At 42.2% G+C, this 18,340-nt stretch overlaps 1 protein-coding gene across 1 annotated transcript in view; it reads left to right on the top strand.

Moving 5' to 3' along the window:
• Positions 1-18,340, top strand: part of OTULIN (OTU deubiquitinase with linear linkage specificity) — a 37,509-nt gene that overhangs the window by 1,562 nt on the left and 17,607 nt on the right. The window contains exons 2-3 of the mRNA XM_007961243.3: positions 9,296-9,372; positions 15,666-15,760. Coding sequence (XP_007959434.2) covers positions 9,296-9,372; positions 15,666-15,760 — 172 coding nt within the window. The remainder of the gene's footprint in view (positions 1-9,295; positions 9,373-15,665; positions 15,761-18,340) is intronic.

The following is an 18,340-nucleotide window of genomic DNA, read 5'->3' as shown; positions in this document are numbered from 1 at the left end:
GAGGCTGGGTAATTTATAAAAAGAAAAGAGGTTTAATTGGCTCATGGTTCTGCAGGCTTTACATGAAGCTTGGTGCCTGTATCTGTTTGGCTTCTGGTGAGGCCTCAGAGGACTTTAACTTACTTCGGAAAGCCAAGTGGGACCAGGCAATCACGTGGTGAGAGAGGGAGGAAGAGAGAGACTAGGGGTGCCACAAACTTTGAAACAACTAGATCTGGTGTGAACTTGGAGTCAGCAGTTGTCTGTCACCAAGGGCATGGCACTAAGCCATTCATGAGGGATCCAAATACCTCCCACCAGTCCCCACCTCCAATACTGGGGTTTATATTTTAACATGAAATTTGGAGGGGATAAATATCCAGACTATATCATTCTGCTCCTGGCCCCCCAGATCTCATGTCTTTCTCACATTGGTGAGTATAATAATCTCTTTCCAGCCATTCCCCAAAGTCTTAACTCATTCTAGCATCAAGTCCAAAGCCCATCCATGGATGACAGTCTCATCCATGACTCATCTCTTTCCACCTATGAGCTTGTGAAATCAGACAAGTTATTTAATTCCACAAATTCCTGGGACATGGACACAGTGCAGCCAAATTCTTTGCTAGGACGTAGCAGGGGTGATCCTTACTCCAGTTCCCAAGAACTTCTTCATTTCCATCTGAGCCTCATCAGCGTGGCCTTTACTGTCCGTATTTATTTTATTTTATTTTAATATTATTATTTTTTATTGAGATGGAGTCCTGCTCTGTCACCCAGGCTGGAGTGCAGTGGTGCAGTCTTGGCTAACTGCAACCTCTGCCTCCCAGGTTCCAATGATTTTCCTGCCACAGCCTTTGGAGTAGCTGGGATTACAGGCGTCCACCACCATGCCTGGCTAATTTTTGTTTTTTATTTTAGTGGAGATGGGGTTTCACCATGTTGGCCAAGCTGTTTTCGAACTCCTGACCTCAAGTGATCTGCCCGCCTCAGCCTCCCAAAGTGCTAGGATTACAGGCATGAGCCATCGCGCCCAGCCCACTGTCCATATTTCTATCAGCATATTGGTCACAACCATTTAGCCCATTTCTAAGAAGTTCCAAACTTTCCCTCGTTTTTCTGTCTTCTTCTGAACCCTCCAGACTCTTTCACCTTCTGCCCATTACCCAGTTCCAAAGCTGCTTCCACATTTTCAGGTATCTTTATAGCAATACTCAAGCCCTCAGTACCAATTTTTTGTATTAGACTGCTTTGGCATTGCCATAAAGAAATACCCGAGGCTGGGTACTTTGTAAAGAAAAGAGATTTAATTGGCTCATGGTTCTGCAGGCTGTACAGGAAGCTTAGTGCCTGTATCTACTTGGCTTCTGGTGAGGCCTCAGGGAGCTTTTACTCATGGCAGAAAGCCAAGCGAGACTAGGTGATCACGTGGTGAGAGAGAGTGAGGTGGGGGTGAGGTGCCGCAGACTTTTTAGCAACCAGATCTTGCATGAACTCAGTAAGAACACACTCATCACCAAGGGCATGGTGCTAAACCATTCATGAGGGATCTACCCCCATGATCCAATCACCTCCCACAAGGCTCATCTCGAACCCTGGGGATTACATTTTAGCATGAGACTGGGTGGGGAGAAATATCAGAGACTTAACCTCAGACTCTGCAGAGGGTTAAATAGGGGGTCTCTTGCCCCTAACCCCTGCTCCACGGGCCCATGCTGGTTCCTAATTGCAGCTTTGCCTGCCTTCTACCCTGGTGGTGAGAACTATGCGCTTAATTTAATGCGCTGTCTCACGTGCTGCACCTCAGCCCCAGCCATGTCATGCTTCCTGAGCAATGCAGAAACTTTGAAGCCAGACCATGTTCTCAAAAGTATACGTAGTTATTTGGCAAGTTTTCTGGTGGATGTGATTCTCATTCAGAACACCTATGAAAATAGACAATGGTAGGAAGAAGTGCTCTTTCTTGAAAAGTTTTTGTGGCACAGGTGCCTCTTCTGTCTGCTGCTAGTATAACTATAGACTTAGAGCTGAAAGGAATGTAAAAAAAAACTAGCCTAGGTTTGTCGTTTTACACATTCACAGATTTTTTAAGTGTAGCTTGACTGGAGAGACCCTGATGCATCCATGGGAACCTCCCCCTACCTCTTCTGGGCTTCCTCAGCAAAACCAGGCCGAGGAACATGATTTATAGTGACAGCCAACTTCACCTTTTTTTTTTTCCCTTGGTTTGCTTCCCATGTTTGCTTCCCAGTAGATGTTCTGGTTTGTGTGTGTGGGTTTTGTTTTGTTTTGTTTTTGCAGTTTAATTTTGTTTTCTCTTTATTTTTGTTGTGTTTGATTATCTCATTCTCTTTCACATCTCAAGATGTGGCAGAACAAGAGAGGTGAGTTTAAGATGTCACCTTTTAAACATCATGTCTCAAGTTTTGGACTTTCTAGCCTTTTTCCATCTTTCTGACTCGGCAGTATCTGGGTAGTGGACTGTTTCTCTATGGTATTTTCTCATGGGCTAGAGAAACTGTACCATGGGTGTCATATAAACAAAGTTTGCAATATAAGGTATTCATGTCAATTTCTGCATGATATGTATAGCTTAATAGTTGAGTATCAATTTAAATAGTGTAATGTCCATTTTTAGTCTACGTTTTTTGTCGTTGGAGCCAAGGCCTTTCTTTCCACCCAGATAGTTGGGTTTGCTATGAGGAGGAATCATTTAAAATGTTTACACTTAGAAGTATGAACACTGTAAGACTGTAGAAGTTTTGCGATATCCTATAGAGTCATTTGTAATACATTCAGTGGACAGTAATTACAAGTACAGAGCATAGCCCAACTTCTGCAGCTGAATTAGACATTCGGAATATGTCTCTGAAGGCTGTGGTGATGGGTAGAGAAAGAGATGGCTTATTTCCTAGGCAGCACAGTAGATTATTCTGATTCCTTTCCACTAAGCTCATCACATTTCACAAGTGAGAGAAGGAGAAAAGAAACATGTAAACCACATGGATAAGCTGCTTTGTTTTCTTGTTTGTTGAGACGGGATCTCTCTCTGTTGCCCATTCTAGAGTGCAGTGACAATCATGGCTCACTGTAGCCTCAACCTTCCAGGCTCAAGCGATCCTCCCACCTCAGCCTCCTAAGTAGCTGGGGCAACAGGTGCATGCCATCATACCCAGCTAATTTTTTTTTTACTTTTTGTAGAGACAGAGTCTCACTATGTTGCCCAGGCTGGTCTCTAACTCTTGGGCTCAAGCAATCCTCTTGCCACAACTTCCTGAAATCTTGGGATTACAGGCGTGAGCCACAGTGCCCAGTGATGAGCTACTTTGTATACATCTCATTGCAGGTTTTCTTTCCCTCCCTCCCTCCCTTCCCTCCTTTTTTCCATCCACCCATCAGCCCATTTAAGAGCTGAGGTTGGCTCACATCTCCTAGACAAGCCCTAAGGATGGCTTGAAACATAACTTAGGGTCACATTTGAAGAAATCTTTTGTCAGACCAGATTACTTGGCCTTCTTCAAGCTCCCTCTGCTGCTCTCCTATGCTCTATCCCCTGCTCACTCCACCCCCAACATCTGACTCCTGCTGTATCTGGTCCTGGGACATGGTTGGTGACTAGGCCAGAAATGCTTAGGGAATTGAGAAGAGACTACTCCTTGGCCCTTCTCTGCCTGTCTGAGGGTGAGACAGGGTTTGAATCTGTGGAGGCATTCTGTCGGTGAACCCCTCTGAAATTGAAAGCAATTTTATGTATGTTTCTGGGCTTAGGTTCTGATGAAATCTGAATTCTCAAAGGGGCTGTGAACAAAAAAAGTGGCACACGGTTGTTCTTGTGGATGTATTTTCTGCCCCACCCCACCCCCAGATGCTGCTACAGTTTGGAGTAGGGATGAAGTCCACTTTCTCCCAACCTGATGAAGAGCCTGCTTTGGGGTCCAGAACTAGGATGTCTCTAAGAATCAAACGTTATTGAGTGTGTATGCATTGACCCCAGATACCTCTGTAAGTCACATGGAGTAGCCTGAGCCAGTCGTGGAAAGTCCACTTGCAGAAGGGTGGAATTTTGGCCTGGGTGCCGGTACTTTCCTGTATTTGATGTGTTGTTCACCCATGTCTGAACCACAAAGTGGTGGAGAACGGCGGGGTTGGTGGTCTTTGCTTTTCCTGTGCCTGTGTGGGAAGGTGTGTTAGTGTCATATTGGTTGACACTGTCTCACCAACATTGCCTTAGTGTTGCCATTAGTCTCATAGGACAGGCTGAGTTAAGTGTGAACTGCAGGGTTCAAGTCCAGAGAGTTGAATTAAAAAAAGCCATACTTAGTTCTTTTAGACAACTAAGGAGAACAATTTTTAAAAGTTTCATAATGGTGAGTGATTAAAATATTCTGTCTTGTTAGCTTTGCATATGCATTAGAATTGATTTTTTTCCTATTACGTATTTACTTGAATCAAAAATTGAAAAATTGGCTTCACAGAAATGCCTTCCGCTTCACTAAGCTCTGCTTTTAACTCACGGCTTTTACTCTTGGGAGTAGTATAATTTTGTGTCTGTATAGTGAGCATGTTTAAAGTAAGTTTTCAAAAATTGGTTGGTATGCAGGTCTTTTTGAACAGAGCAAGTGGTACCAGTTATAATTTAGTATGTAATGTTATATAGCTTACTCAGTTGGGTGTGTTGTCTTAATATCAAAAATAAAATATTTTATCTCTAGGTTAAGAGAAAATAGGTAAATAGGCTGGGTGTGGTGGCTCACGCCTGTAATCCCAGCACTTTGGGAGGCCGAGGCAGGCGGATCACCTGAGGTCAGGAGTTCGAGACCAGCCTGACCAATGTGGTGAAACCCCGTCTCTACTAAAAATACAAAAATTAGCTGGGCGTGGTGGCACATGCCTATAATCCCAGTTACTCAGGAGGCTGAGGCAGGAGAATCCCTTGAACCCAGGAGGCGGAGGTTGCAGTGAGCCGAGACTGCACCATTGCACTCCAGCCTATCCAGTAAGAGTGAAACTCCGTCTCAAAAAACGAAAATAGGTAAATATTGTTTAATAGGAACTTGAAAATATACACTTTAAAATAATGCCATGGTGCAAAACTAAGAATTTTCTAACTAGGAATTGTTAGCATTTGGTTTTAAAATTTAGGGTGAGCATGGTGGCTTACGCCTGTCATCCCAGCTATTTGGGAGATCAAGGTGGAAGGATCTCTTGAGCCCAGGACTTTGAGACCATCCTGGACAACATAGTGAGACCCTGACTGTATAAAAAATTTTAAAAAATTAGCTAGATGCGCTGGTGCATGCCTGTGGTCTCAGCTACTTGAGCCTGAGGTGGGAGGACTGCTTGAGTCCCGGAGGTTGAGGCTGCAGGGAGCTGTGGTTGCACGGCTGTAGTCTAGTCTGGGCAACAGAATGAGACCCTGTCTCAAAAAACATATATATATATATGTGTATATATATATAATTTTTTAAATCGGCTTAATTATTTTTAAGTTGTATGTATTTATGGGACATTTAGTGATGTTTTGATACACATAACTGTAGTGATCAGGGTAATTAGCGTGTCCATCATCTCAAACATGTATCATTTCTTTGTCTTAGGAACACTTAATATCCTTCTCCTAGCTGTTTGGATCTATGTAATAGATTATTAACTGTAGTTATCCTACAATGGTATAGAACACTAGAACTTACTCCTTCTATCCAGCTGTAATTTTATCCTTTATTTGTATCCTTTAACAAATTTTAACTGTGGAATTGAGGGTGACTACCAGAAAATCAAGTCATTTATACTTTGGCTTAACTTTCCTTTATCACAAAACTGTTTTCTGTGGTGATCACCTGAGTCTCTGAGCTTCAGTGGTTTCTTTTGTGTCAGAGTGGGTACCTCCCCGCTGCCACACCAACTTGACACACAAAAGGTTGCCAAATCCCTTTTCCTCTCATTGTTTTATTATCTTCCCATCCCATAACAAAAACTTAAACTTAACCTCTACTTGTTTCAGATTCCCGGCCTTTAATATAATTTCATTTTGTCATTGTTTTCAGCTTTATTATTTTAATACATAAAAAATTAAAGCAAAAGTTTATTGAGTGAAGTATTTTTAAAATAAAATTATTATTTTTTGCTCTGTTTCTTCCTCTCTTTCTGTTTGCTTATCTTTATATTAGACGGGTAACTATTTCATTCTGCCTGTGAAATGTCCTCCTTCCTAAATACATTGATTGAGCTTTATTGCTCAAACTTAAAACTTATTCTTCGGGATTATTTTTTAAAATTTAATTAATTAACTAATTAATTAATTTTTTTAGTGACAGGATCTCACTCTGTTGCCTGGTCTGGAGTGCAATGGTGTGATCATAGCTCACTGCAGCCTCCAGCTCCTAGGCTTAAGTGATCCTTTCTCCTCAGCCTCCTCTGTAGAGGGGGTTGCAGGTGAGTGCCAGCATGTCCAATTAAATTTTTCTTTTTTTTTGTAGAGGCGGAGTCTTGCTTTATGCCCAGGCTGGTATTGAACTCCTGGCTTTAAGCAGGATTATTTTTATTTTAATAGTGGCCTTTAGTAAAGGCTATATTACATTTTCTGTATGTTCGTGGTGGCCATGAAGTTAGCAGGTATTTGTGCACAGAATCTGAGTGAAATCCAGTTGTGGTTAAAGCAGTTTGGTTATACTCTGATTCTCTTATTCTTCCATTTCTGCTTTGCTTTTTTCATATATCTCGAGTTTCTTCTCTTTATCTCCGGTAATTTCCTGTTCAGCTTCCCTTTGCATTTAGTTCTCCTGTTTGTTCTGCTGTTTGTTTCTTTCCTTTCCTTTCCTGTTGGCCTTTGTAGGAATTTGTACTTGTGGGACGGAGAGTTGCTTGTTTAGAGAACCTCCTCTGGGCATTGATGTTGGATTTTGGTTATTTTGTAGATTAAAAAGAGAACAAAGTGGAGCCAAATGTGCACACAGTATAGCCACAGATTTTGCTCGAAGTACAATTTTCATGACAAATTTATTCACAAACTTAGACTAAAGAACTGGAAGAGGAACCATTTATACGGCCTCTTCCAGTCTTCTCATTTTGAAGATAAGAAAACTGAGGCCTTGGGGAAGTGGTTTGCCCAGAGATACATGCCTCCGATAATGACACTGTGAAAGTGCTCTGCTTAAATGACTGTTTTACAGGATTAAATTTGTCTCTTATTTTATAAAGCCAGGAAAGAGGCTGAAAGATGTTGTTAAATGGTTGAGAGAAGAACGAACACATTTGGTCACTTTTTATTTTAGGCCTTTGATGTATGGTCCCCATGAATCAGGTTTCTGTTTGTTTTTAACTCTGGCATGGGCTCTAAGGATGACATCACACTTTTTACTTGAAATCTCACTGGAAGCAAGAGCACATGGAAAGTACCTTTTCCTGATACTTGTTCCCTCACCCCCACAACATTAAAATACACACAGTTACACATTTATAGAGAAAAAAAGAAATAAAAATTGATAATTGGTCAGAGTGTTCATTAATACTTTGCACCAGTGGATATAAAATGAGAATAAGAATAGCTTACTTAATTTTGAGTGCTAATTTTTTTCCATGTATCTGTTTGTTAAAATAGCCCTTTGAGGTGAATACTCTTACTGCCCTTTTGACAGGTAGTTAAATCTAGATGCCGAGAGGTGTAGTTACTCTAGTCATAGTTATACATACAGCTAATAAGGACCAGAATGAGGGCTAGGTAAATAAACTCTGGCAGTCTAATTCCTGGGTCCCCACTCCAACCACTGCACTCTGCAGTGGGCTTACCCACGTGGCGTGTATTGTGATATATTAGGCAGGGGGCAGGTCAGGAGTTGTGGGCCATTCAGGAAGAGGGAACATCTGAGCAAATCACAGATGTACGGGCACACGATAGTGTTGGTCAGGCGTTTGGACTGAAGTGTGAATACTGCATAGGGAAATAATGGGATATAGGCTAAAGTGGTGGGTGAGGTCCTAATTTTGGCATTAGTTCCCTGAGTATTTGGGAACCACTGAAAGGTTTTAGTGGGACATGTGAGACTTCCTCAGTCTACCCCTCCCAGTACCCCTTCTTCATCTGTCTCTTGCCCTCTGACTCCTTCTTGCCCCCAGCTGTACTAGGCCATGTACCAGGAGCGGGGGTGATGAGGGAATTGGAGGTAGGGGTATCTCAGTCATTCACTGAAATTTTTTTTTTAAGCCTGGCACCTCCTCCTTCTTGTGTTCCATTGGGTCTGCAGTCTTGTGTGAGGATGGGGTATGCTCTCATGAGGCAGGAGTTTGGGGGAATCAGGGGTCTAATCATTGCTTATGTGAAGGTCAGCTAGTCTCCTTGTTTTCCGCTCAGTGTGTTACTCATGCCCCTGAAAGACTTGATGCCTTCAGTTCCTGAGCCTTTCTGGGGTTCTGCCAGGTTTTCTGGCTTGCCTGCCATGGATGCCCATCAGCCAGCCTTGGCTTTCCTGTCCCGTGTCATTTACCACTCCATCTGCTTTCCAGCTGTTTGAACTTTCACCTGTCTTCTGGTTTCATGAAAGATAGAATTGGGGTTTCTGTTTCCCTTTATTGTCATTTTGGGGTGAATCTTGAAGGAAAAAGGGGGCATCTTCAAACCAGAAGTCCCATTCTTCATCTTTGTCTAGCATCTAGTGGATTTTTTCCCTTTATAGTACTTAGTGGGCTCTTTAAACTAAAGTACTGGAGACTAGGAAGCTCTGAGTAAGAAGTCGGTAGTAGTGGACAGTGGGAATATATGTAACAGCTGCATGTGTGGCTGGTTGAATGTGGTGTCAGGAAGCAGGAGGATTTTAGCTTTGGCGATTTGTAATAGTAACTGATAGTCTCTTCTTGTTTTTAAGGTAGCTATTGTCAAGTTTGCTTGTGACATGTTACAAAGGTCGGCAATGGGCCTGCATTCCTATATAAATACTTTTATCAGCACTATCTCCATTCTTGGAACTTGACAGAATCCGTTCAGGAACTTCACTAATAAGATGCATGCTGTGACATCTAGGTATATAGTTGAGGCATTAATAGGCATTGCAATTAAAATGGCCTCAGAGCCACCTAGCAAATGAAGTGATGTAACTTGTCTTATTGAAAGTAAGAAATTCTGAAGTAGAAGAAAGTGGTGAGATAGAAACATAAGCATCTTTATTCTTAAGATATGAGACCCATATTTTATCAGGTTATCATCATGTAAAGTGAAAAAAGTTAAACCCTTAGTGTGTTGTGCATTTTATAAGCAGCTGTATAATAGGATGGAAAATGTCAGTGCAACAAGTGTTTGAAAATGTCTGCTTTGGTGTGATTTCAGTGAGGAGGACATGTACCGTGCTGCAGATGAAATAGAAAAGGAGAAAGAATTGCTTATACATGAAAGAGGGGCATCAGGTATGTTTGGAATTGTTTTATTTATAGAGTTCTTATTGTTTATAGCAGAAAATGCAGTTAAATCAGTATACCCATTTTCATAAAATATCAATAAAATATTCTTATGTATATGGTCTTATCTACATTGATTGTTTTGCTGAAGTATGTTTAGAGACTGTTTCCTGAGGTTTTTAAATGTTCATGCAAGCATCCCCTCTGCATTCTTTACATTCATATCATTTTTCACACCTATGAGGATTGTTTTGTTTAATCTCTTGACACCGTCCTCTCTCGGTTCTTGATTTCCTTATATTCTTAGAGGGAGAGTTCAGATTTGAAGTGCATTTTTCATTTCAAATGGAAAGACTTAACTGAGAAACTGGCTGTGTACATCTTTGCATGCAGATGGCTATATAAATGTGATTATTAAGAAAGACAGTGATGGGATCAGTAGCACAGCCTCATCGTTTTGTGATTTCATGTCTGTGTATTTCTTGTCTTGCCTGATCTTACTCTGACCAGGACCCATTGCTGCTGGAGTGAGGTGTTACTCCTGGACCCCTCCACTGCTCTGTGGAGACTTGGCTGGCAAGGTTGCTTGTGGTGCACATCCTTAGTTCCATGACTGGTCTCATGCAGGAGCTGCATAGGGATACTCTGATTTTGGGATACCTCATGAATAATCACAAGTGGCATGTTCTCTCTCATTACCTGTGTAATGTATAAGGGCACTTCAAAAAGGTTGTGGAAAAATGGAATTAAAAGATAGAAGGCTGGGTGTGGTGGATCATGTCTGTAATCCCAGCACTTGGGGAGGCTGAGGTGGGCGGATTGCTTGAGTCCAGGAGTTCGAGACCAGCCTGGACAAACAAGGAGACCTTGTGTCTACAAAAAATACAAAAATTAGGCGTGGTGGTGCACATTTGTGGTGCCAGCTACTCAGGAGGCGGAGGTGGGAGGATTGCTTGAGCCTGCGAGTTTGAGGCTGTAGTGAGCCGTGATCTCATTACTGCACTCCATCCTGGGTAACAGCGATACCCTGTCTCAAAAAAAAAAAAAAAAAAAAAAAGATAAAAATAAAAATATAAACCTTATTTCTCAACATAAGCTCCATCAGTTTCAAGCCAGCCTTTTTTTTTTTTTTTTGAGCCAGAGTCTTGCTCTGTCACCCAGGCTGGAGTGCAGTGGCGCGATCTCGGCTCACTGCAAGCTCTGCCTCCCGGGTTCACACCATTCTCCTGCCTCAGCCTCCCGAGTAGCTGGGACTACAGGCGCCAGCCACTGCACCCGGCTAATTTTTTGTATTTTTAGTAGAGACGGGGTTTCACCGTGGTCTCGATCTCCTGACCTTGTGATCCGCCCGCCTCGGCCTCCCAAAGTGCTGGGATTACAGGTGTGAGCCACCGCGCCTGGCGTCAAGCCACTTTTAAATGATGATACCAGCCATTTGTTCATCCCTAAAGGACTGACAGGCCTGGGAATTTAACAGTGTGAATGCAGCAGTCTGTTTTGCATTATAAGCTGAAGAAAAATGTGTGTCCTTTTTTTTTTTTTTTTTTTTTTTTTTTGAGACGGAGTCTTGCTCTGTCGCCCGGGCTGGAGTGCAGTGGCCGGATCTCAGCTCACTGCAAGCTCCGCCTCCCGGGTTTACGCCATTCTCCTGCCTCAGCCTCCCGAGTAGCTGGGACTACAGGCGCCCGCCACTTCGCCCGGCTAGTTTTTTGTGTGTTTTTAGTAGAGACGGGGTTTCACTGTGTTAGCCAGGATGGTCTCGATCTCCTGACCTCGTGATCCGCCCATCTCGGCCTCCCAAAGTGCTGGGATTACAGGCTTGAGCCACCGCGCCCGGCCCAAATGTGTGTCCTTTAAGGGCTTCTTAAGATTAGGAAACAAAAGGAAGTCAGAAGGAACCAGATCAGTACTGTAAGGTGGATGCCTAATGATTTCTCATCAAAATTCTTGCTGTTGTTTGAGAGGAAGGAGCAGGAGCATTGTTGGGATGCAGAAGGACTCTCAGTGAAGCTTTCTCTGGCATTTTTCTGCTAAAGCTTTTGCTTTCTCAAAACACTCTCAGATATTAATTGTTGTTTGGCCCTTCAGAAAGTCAACAAGCAAAATGCTTTCAACAGCCCAAAAAACTGTTGCCCAGACCTTTGCTCTTGACCAGTCTGCTTTTGTTTTGACTGTACCCCTTCCACCTCTTGGTGGCCATGGCTTGGAATGTGCTTTGTCTTCAGGATCGTACTGGTGAAGCCATGTTTCATCTCCCATTAGAATTCTTCGAAGAAATGCTTCGGGCTCTTGATCCCGATTGTTTAAAATTTCCCTTGAAAGCTTTGCTTCTGTCAGCAGCTGATCTAGATACACCCACGGAGTAGAAAGTTTGCTCAACTGTAATTTTTTTTGTCAGAATTGTGTAGCTGAACCAGGTGAGTTGTCTGTGGTGTTGGCTATTGTTTCTGCTGTTCATTGTTGGTCCCCTTCAGTTAGGGCACAAACAAGATTCGTATTTTCCTCCTGAGCTGATGTGGATGGTCTGACGCTGCAAGTTTCATCCTCAACATCATAATGTTCCTTCTGAAAGTGAGTTATCCATTTGTAAGCTGCTGATTTCACTGGGCCACTGTCCCTATAAACTGTTTATAAATCATAAGTGATTTCACCATTCTTTCACCTATGCTTCACCATAAATTCAACATCAAATTTTAGCAGAACTCAACGTTGCTCTATTAAGGGTCTTTTCAAACTGATGTCTTATCCTTCTTAGTGCCTTAGATGAGATCCTGTTCATACATGTTATAACAAGTTAGTATGAGTTTATCATGGTGCAAAAAAAAAAAAATTGAAATCCATCCATAGCTTTTTCGTAAAAGTCATTTTCCATGAACCTTAGAAGACCCTTGTCTGTGCTCTTCTGGTTTTGAGAACTGCCTTCTGTTTATGGTGAACAAAAGCATTGTCATGTGTGATTAGGAACAAATGATACACAGTGTGGTTTTTATACTACTTTTTGAGCCCTTCTCAAGGAATTGGTGAACTCTTCACTGTGGTGGCCACAGGAGATATTCTTTGTAGTAGTGTGTTCCGGGGCTGCACCGTTCCAGTCTTCCGTGAAACTTCAGAGAATACTCTGTCTCTACTGCTGTGGTTGTTCAAAATTTCCTGTAGAGTGCAGTGTCCTCATTAGTCAGATTCCTAAGAAGAAAGTGCATATTCAGCTGGTGTTTGTTACCGCTGACAGTCCTCCACCCTATAGGCTCTCTGTTGTGATTCTCTTCTGTCTGGCATTGTACCCCACACAGGCTATGAAGCTTTTCAGTGGGTCTTGTAACTCCTAGCTTTACTCTGAGAATGAAATGGATCCCGTTACACTTCTCACATCATCTCAGACCTGGGTTCATTGTCCTTCCTGAAATAACATTTGCTACCCTCTCCCCTGAAGCAGAGCCCAGACTGAGGCAGAAAGTTTTCTTATCCTCTCTGTTAGTGAAAAGATTTTTTTCCACCTCGCCTGAGAGTCAGCAAACTATGGTTTCCAGGCCAAATTTGACTTGCCACCTGGGTTTGTAAATAAAGTTTTTTTTTGAAACATATTAGTTTACATATTGTCTGTGGTGGCTTTCGTTCATGGTAAAGTTGAGTAGCTGTGACAGAAACCTTATGGCCCTCAAAGCCTTAACTTATTTCCTATCTGGCCCATTACAAAGATTGAGATTCCTGTCCTATTTGAGAGTCCCTGCTTTCCGGAGGGGTTTCAGTTTTAACTTCGCACCTTCTGAGGGTCTGATTCTTGTGTTTGTCACCCATGTGGTGGCTAAAGATCAAGCCTCTTGGTTATTTCAACTCCTGGCTTACCGCTCTGGTTTTCAACTTCCCTATTTTTGTATTTTTTATTTTTTCGCCATTAGAAATGCCCTTTTTTGAAAACAGCAGAGTCTATGTAGTTTGCAACTAAAGAAAGTTGCTTTTGAACTCTGTAGTCTGCTCGAGGTCAGGCACTGCCTTGTCCTGCATCTCCAGCTCCTAGCCTGGTACCTGGCATGTAGTAGCCATTGGAGTCCTCCTCAGAGGACCACAGCAGAATGGGAATTCAGGTATTTGATGCTGCCAGCTGTGCCGGTACCCGTTTTCCCAACCCTCACTGCCTACGTAGGCCTCTGATTCAGCACTCGACTGTGGCCTATGGCTTGATCTCTTGGCCTGTGTGAGGCTTGCGCCTTCCCCCCTCAGTCATGGGGTGCTGGGCTTGCCCCACCTTGCCCAGGAGGCCAGGTCTTGTCTTGGTGTGCACGAGAATGAGGACTGCAGGGAGGAGAGCAGGAAGGTAGATTTCCTTCCCAGGAGGCCCATTCTGAGCTGGACATGCTTTCTGTTCAGGCTCATAACCCTACCTGGAGGAAAATGTGAACCAATAAGTGTCCTGACTCTGGACATTTGCATTTCTTCCCTTTTGGGCAGGTGAATGGAAAGACAGATACATGAGAATGCTTCCATCCACTAAGTAGACACGCAAAAATACATTTCTCGAATTAAAAAAATGAAGGTTTTTTAAGGATTGGCTGTGCAGCATTGGTCTTTGTGATCCCTGTATATTATACCTCAGGAGTCTGCTTCGTTTTTAAGTGAATCCTGAGGTGTGCCACAGATAAATAGGTCTGTGTTATCTGTATATGTATTATTTTCCCTTTTATGTAAAAGGTTACTTTTCTTTGTAAAAGGATTCACAATGAGATTTTTAAAAATCGACAGTTAAGAGTTTACTTCATTTTTTTTTTTTTTTAAATTTACCTAAACTGCAAGAAGGATTTAGGGCCTCTTATGTGCTCCTAATCATCCCGGCACCCATCACACCCTGGTTTATAAGTGCTTGTTGTCTTTTCTTCTCCAGCAGTCCATAAGCCCCTTGAGGATAGAATCCTGTCTTTATCACTTTTGTATCCCCAGTTCCTAGCTCAACGTTTGGTACATTTTAGACACTCAGTAAATATTTGTTGAATTTAGTTGAATAAAACATTTTTATTTTATGTATAACTTGCTCAGGAGTAAATATGTTGTTAGGTACTTCTGTATTTATATTCTAAAATCATCACTAGCATCTACGTCTTCAATAATTTAAAAAGGAAGTCAAGATGTGCCTGAGAATTTACCTCCTTTTCTTCCTGAAACATACACGCTAATATGTGCATGTGCGTGTATATGCACCTACCACAGAAGCAAACCCCAAACCATATATATTAAACTAGGGAAAATATAAAGGCCATTTTGTTTTTCGCTCTAATATTTGTCTGATGGTGAGTTGTATTTTTAATTTTCGGGGATGTGTTGTTGTTAGAGTCAGGTGAGGTCTGTGGATTAACAAACATGGAGAGTTCTGTTAGTTTCTGGTTTATTATCGACTACTTTTAGCTTTTTGGGATCAGGGAAGGACATAAATACATTAAGATAACTAAAAGTAATTTTTGTTATAGTAGATGTTATTTCTTTGTATAATGGTTATAAAAAAACTGATTACTCATTGTTAGAAGTGTTTTCTCATAGTTCAGACTGTCGCATCTTTAATTGATTAGAAAAGTATTCATGAGCACCTGTGTGTCAGTGCAGCTCCAGATCCTGAGGACACACACAACTGAGAAACAAAACAAAGTCCCTGCCCTCAAAGAGCTCGTGTTTTACTGTATTTTTGTATGGGTGTGTGTGTGGGGGGGGTGGGGGAGTGGTACAGAAAAATATTTCAGGTGTCGAGTGCTAAGAAGAAAAACCAAATGGTATAAGAGGAATAGAGAGCAAAAGTGTATGTGATATTATGATACAAGGTGCTGGCTGACCTTGGAGCAGAGGCCTGCATGGAGCCGGGGAGCAGCCCTGCAGGTGCGGGGAAAAGCAAGCCAGGTGTGTTGGAGAGTATTGGGAGGCTGTAGCTGGGGCAGGAGTCCAGTCAGTGTGAGGAATGGTGGGAGGAGAGACCAGAGAGGCAGAGAGGGGGACTGTATGAGGAATAAGGCCATGAGGCAGGAGTCCCTGGAGCTCTCTGAGCCCAAGAGTGATCAGTACCATCTGATTCATGTTTAGATGGATCATCCTGGCTAGCTACCATGTGGAGAATGGTCTGGAGAGTGTGGTGATAAGGGACACCCATTGGGAGACCCCCGTGGTTATCTAGGGGTGAGGTGATGGTGGTCTGGACCAGTGGGTAGGCAGTGGTTGAATTCTGGATTTTTTTGAAATGAAGAGTGAAGGGTAACCCCCAACTGAAGCAATATTCTGATTATGCTTTGATTTATTATTTGCTTTTTTTTTTTTTAATTCTTTAACAGAACCGAGATTAAGCGTAGCTCCTGAAATGGATATCATGGACTACTGCAAAAAAGAATGGAGGGGAAATACACAGAAAGCAACATGTATGAAAAAGGTACGACACAGAGGTGCACATATTTCAGGTCTTTCAAATAGTCTGTCGTAAGTTGTTTCATATGTCATTTGATATTTTTAGACATTAGTTAAAATGACTGCTATAGATTTTATTATTGGTGTTCTTATCTTAGAGATAAGGAAATAGACTCCAAAGATAAGGATTTTGTTTTAAGTCACAGTGTTAATATAGAATCAGCATCAGTTATTCAGTGACACAATTTATTTGAAAAACACGTAGATGACTCTGCTGTTCAGAGTTGGGCCAGCCATTGGTTGTCCTCTTGGAGCCATTTGGGAATATCCTTTTTGGTCTGGTGTTGTAAAATAAAAGCCTCAGGGATGCCTCAGGCCGATTCCACACTCCTGCTTTCCACAGCACATTGGGTTTGCTTACACACCCTCTGGTCCTGGGGCCTAGAACCTTCTTGGACTCCCTACACAGGGGAGTCAGGAACTGCTCCCTTCACTTAAGGTGTCCCAATCTCATTGCATAGACTGGTGATGTGAAGATAGTCTCCAAGGCTGTGGGATGACATTGGGGGTTCATATGATGTGGTCCTGCTGTGGTTGTTTGGGCTGGTTCATTACTCAGCTCAGACACCATGGCCTACATATACTACACAGGTGATCAAGTAGCAGGGCCTGTGGGCTCTACCCTCAGATGTATACCAGATCCAGTATTATCAGTAGGATGAACCATGTGAATTGCTCAAAAACAGTCAAATAGCAGAATGAACCTAAGACTTCCATGACCTCTTGAAACCTTTGCGTTTATTTTTTCTCATTTTTCTCTTGGGATTATTTACGTTATGAATTTGAATGCACTTCTTATATATTAGAGATACTGACTATCATATTTAATAGAAATATCTTTAAAAATTTTTTGGTTAGGATTTTAAGTTTTTAAGTATTTGAATATTTAGTCTTTTCCTCAGAGTTCGTTTTTATAGAAAATAATTACTTATCTTTCAGCATGTACCTCAACTGCCCATGGGCTGACCTTAGTAAAAATCTAGCTGCCACTTGTAAAGCTCTGAGAGCAGATGATAGCTCTCTGCAAATCTGAAATGTAGATGCTTTGTGTTTTAGGCGTTTATTAGAGAACTCAATTATGAAACACCTGGAATTCTTAGTTCCTGCCAGAGGTTAAGAACATTTATATTTTTGCTGAACGTGCTGTTGGTCACTTGCAGATTTTCCAACCTCCAGCCCATCGCGACCCATGGCAGTAATTTAGAGCATCTCAGATGCCTGAAAACAGCTTTCACCTCCATTCTATTTTAGTCGTTATTTGCGTAATTGTCTATTTTTGTTTCTAATATTCTTTTGGAAGTAAGTTTCTATAAATTCAGATTTAATTTTATTCTGAAATAGCGTGAGTAATTTATGCATTTGGAAAGGTACAATTGCAATTGAATTTGCCATCGTAAGTATTCTGGGGTAATTAAGGTTTACCATAGGCAAGAAGTACATAATTATTAGTAGGTGTGATTCTGCCTGATGGAACCTTATGTGTTACAGTGGTTGGACCACTGAATACAAAATGTTGTTATTGGGGGAAAAAAGTACTTTTGTATTCACTTAAAATATCATCCTATGACTTGAACCTTGAAAACAGCTAAGAACGAGGTTTTAGTACCTGGACACACAGGACAGAGGTGGTCTGCATTGCGCCCACTCCACAATGAGGGTAACACTTCTTTCTTTGTGTGAGTGCAGGGTAGGAAGTGGGTCTTCAGTGACTATCAGGGAAGAGTGGGATGAGTTAAGGGGCTGGCTGGACCCAGGGCCAGGGTGATGGTGGGCAGCTCAGTCAGTCTCAAGGACTGCATGTGTCTAGCTGGAGAAGCCAGGCATCATGCATGCTGGGGAATCAGAGTCACTAGGATTTTATGGTGTCTTTTCAGGGTACGTTTCAGAATGGTCCATTGGATGGCTGTTTTTGGGTGCCCAAGCATGTCACTGAGCATTTTCATTTCCTTGTTTCACTTCCAGACTGAGCAAGAGTGACACTTCACTTAAAAAAAGAAAAGAAGGCGGGGCGTGGTGGCTCACACCTGTAATCCCTGCACTTTGGGAGGCAGAGGCACCTGAGGTCAGGAGTTCAAGACCAGCCTGGCCAACATGATGAAATCCCGTCTCTACTAAAAATACAAAAAAATTAGCTGGGCGTGGTGGTTCATGCCTGTAATCCCAGTTACTCAGGAGGCTGAGGCAGGCGAATTGCTTGAACCCGGGATGCCGAGGTTGCAGTGAGCCGAGATTGCGCCATTGCACTCCAGCCTGGGCAACAAGAGCGAAACTCCATCTCATGAAAAGAAAAGAAAAGAAGCCTAACAGAATTATTCAGCCATCTCTTGGCATATAAACTTTTATATATACATGCACATACACAAAGCAGCCCCGCCCTGCTTTGTGTTTTGGAAACTTGGGGTTTTTCTGTATTTTTTTAACATGAAAATATAAACTTAGTTTAGCTGTCTTTTTTCTTGCCTTTTTGTTAAAGAGTTTAGGGTTAACTGAAACACAGATTAAACCCTTCAAAATGTTGGTTGCCAGGGAGTAAGTGTTAAAACAT

This window comes from Chlorocebus sabaeus, chromosome 4 (assembly GCF_047675955.1).
Source record: "Chlorocebus sabaeus isolate Y175 chromosome 4, mChlSab1.0.hap1, whole genome shotgun sequence".
In the NCBI taxonomy this organism is placed as follows: Eukaryota; Metazoa; Chordata; class Mammalia; order Primates; family Cercopithecidae; genus Chlorocebus; species Chlorocebus sabaeus.
Note: the sequence above shows the minus strand (reverse complement) of the source record. Positions and strands in the feature narration are given on the sequence as shown.